Genomic DNA, 2,179 nt, shown 5'->3' with positions numbered 1-2,179 from the left:
GAGTAACAACATTTATTTATTTTTTTTGCTGTGTGATAAGTAGATTTTTTTTGTGTGAAATGAATGAAAAAAGTAATTGAGATCTGTTGGACGTTGTATTTTCAGACTAATGCGAGATTTTTCTTACATTTGGTCATATATTTACCTTCACACACATGCAGAAACCCTGTTTAGGAGTTAATTGCATTATGAAAATAACTTCACGATGCAAAAAACGGTCTTAATGTTCCTGGTAATGTAGTTAAACTTATACATTATCTTGAGGTGTTTCAGTAAAACGAGATCATTTATGACAATCACTTTTAATCTGGAGATGATTTATTTCTGCGTGTTCTGTCATGAATCCGCAACACGCGTCTGCATGTGTTTGTTACTCAGGTCATGGGTTAGAGAACGCAAGGGTTCGGGTGAGGAGCGGAGAGCCGCTGACGGAGGGGGCGGAGCTAAACAGCACCCTGGCGCTGGGGGCGGAGCTTCAGGAAGTGGAGAATCAGGTGTTTGATCCTGAGAAAGCCGTGAGAGCGAAATTACAGAGTTCAAGCCTCACAAAGAACCACATCAGCAGCAAAGCAGCAGAGGGTGAGACGCCACGACGTTAATCAGTCATAGTTAATAATTAAAAATTAATAATGAGTCATTTTGTGCTATCTTTGCCTTGTTTTCTACAGGCCTGAATTTCCCTCGCTCTCAGCTCCTGTACCGGGATTTAGTCAGCGTCAGCCAATCACGCGAGCAGCTCATCAGCCAGGCCCTGAAGGATAGGCCAGCACTGGCCCCGCCCACCGCCACACTGACCAATAAGGTCAGAGTTGCGTCTGTGTCATGTTAACAGCAGTGGTTTACGTTATTAATATGATGTTTCCAGCTGCTGCAGTGTTTAATGGAGCAATAAGCCACGAGATGGATTTTAAAATCTGAGAAATAACTCAAAGCAAACTAAAGATGCCAATTTTTAATTACATTTATGATTATTAATAGTTAGAATAAGAAATTCTTGCACACACACACCATGGTACTGATTGCTTCTTTACCGTAGTGTTTACACAATACTGTGGAATACTTTTATTTATTCATTCATATATATATATTTTTTACATTTCTCCATACACACACACACACACACATTTATATAGTATATATTTTAGCTATTAATTTATTTATCTCTCTCTCTCTCTCTCTCTCTCTATATATATATATATATATATATATATATATTCATATAATATATTGTATATTTTTATTTCTCCCTCTCTCTATATATACAGTAAAAACTAATATATATATACACTCTGCTGTTCAAAAGTTTGGGATCAGTGAGAGTTGTAATGTGTTTTAAAGAAGTCTCTTCTGCTCATCAAGGCTGCATTTATTTGACCAAAAAAACAGTAATATTGTGAAATATTACTGCAATTTAAAATAATGGTTTTCTATTTTAATGTATTTCAAAATATAATTTATTCCTGTGATCAAAGCTGAATTTTCAGCATCTTTTCTCCAGTCTTCATTTTTGTGGAACCTGTGATACTTCTTTCAGAAACGGAATCAGAATTAGCTTTATTCGCAAAGCGCCAAGGAATTCGTTGTGGTTTTTTAGGAGCTCTTGGTGCAAACATACATACATGGCATGAGAACAGAAAGCTCCTCGACCTCCCGTCTGTAAGCAGACTCGTCAATATCCTGAATGAGACCGATGACTGTAGTGTCGTCTGCGAACTCCAGGAGCTTGACAGAGGGGTCAGTAGAGGTGCAATCATTCGTGTAGAGGGAGAAGAGCAGCGGGGAGAGGACGTAGCCCTGGGGGGCGCCAGTGCTGATCGTGAGAGTCTTGGATGTGAGTTTGCCCAGCCTCACTAGCTGCTGCCTGTCTGTGAGAAAGCTGGTGATGCACTGACAGATGGAGCTAGGGACAGAGAGCTGTGAGAGTTTGGTCTGGAGGAGCGTTGGGATGATGGTGTTGAAGCGGAGCTGAAGTCCACAAACAGGATCCTCACGCAAGTCCCTGGTTAGTCCAGAGGCTGGAGAGACTCCGTCTGGCCCTTCTTCAGGTTCTTTGATGAGTAATAAGTTAAAAAGAACAGTGTTTACTTAAAAATAGAAATCTTTTGGAACAATGTAAGTCTTTATTATTACTTTTTATCAATTTAACACATCTTTGCTGAATAAAAGTATTAATTTCTTT

At 39.2% G+C, this 2,179-nt stretch overlaps 1 protein-coding gene across 1 annotated transcript; it reads left to right on the top strand.

Annotated features, from left to right (window-relative positions):
* Nucleotides 1–338: 338 nt before the first annotated feature.
* LOC107579279 (protein phosphatase 1 regulatory subunit 35) lies at nucleotides 339–829 on the top strand. The gene is made up of 2 exons (XM_016265122.1): nucleotides 339–579; nucleotides 669–829. Exons 1-2 carry the CDS (start codon nucleotides 339–341, stop codon nucleotides 827–829), a joined length of 402 nt encoding a protein of 133 aa, XP_016120608.1.
* The last annotated feature ends 1,350 nt before the right edge of the window (nucleotides 830–2,179 follow it).

Source organism: Sinocyclocheilus grahami, unplaced genomic scaffold (genome assembly GCF_001515645.1).
Source record: "Sinocyclocheilus grahami isolate Dianchi unplaced genomic scaffold, SAMN03320097.WGS_v1.1 scaffold16145.1, whole genome shotgun sequence".
In the NCBI taxonomy this organism is placed as follows: Eukaryota; Metazoa; Chordata; class Actinopteri; order Cypriniformes; family Cyprinidae; genus Sinocyclocheilus; species Sinocyclocheilus grahami.
Note: the sequence above shows the minus strand (reverse complement) of the source record. Positions and strands in the feature narration are given on the sequence as shown.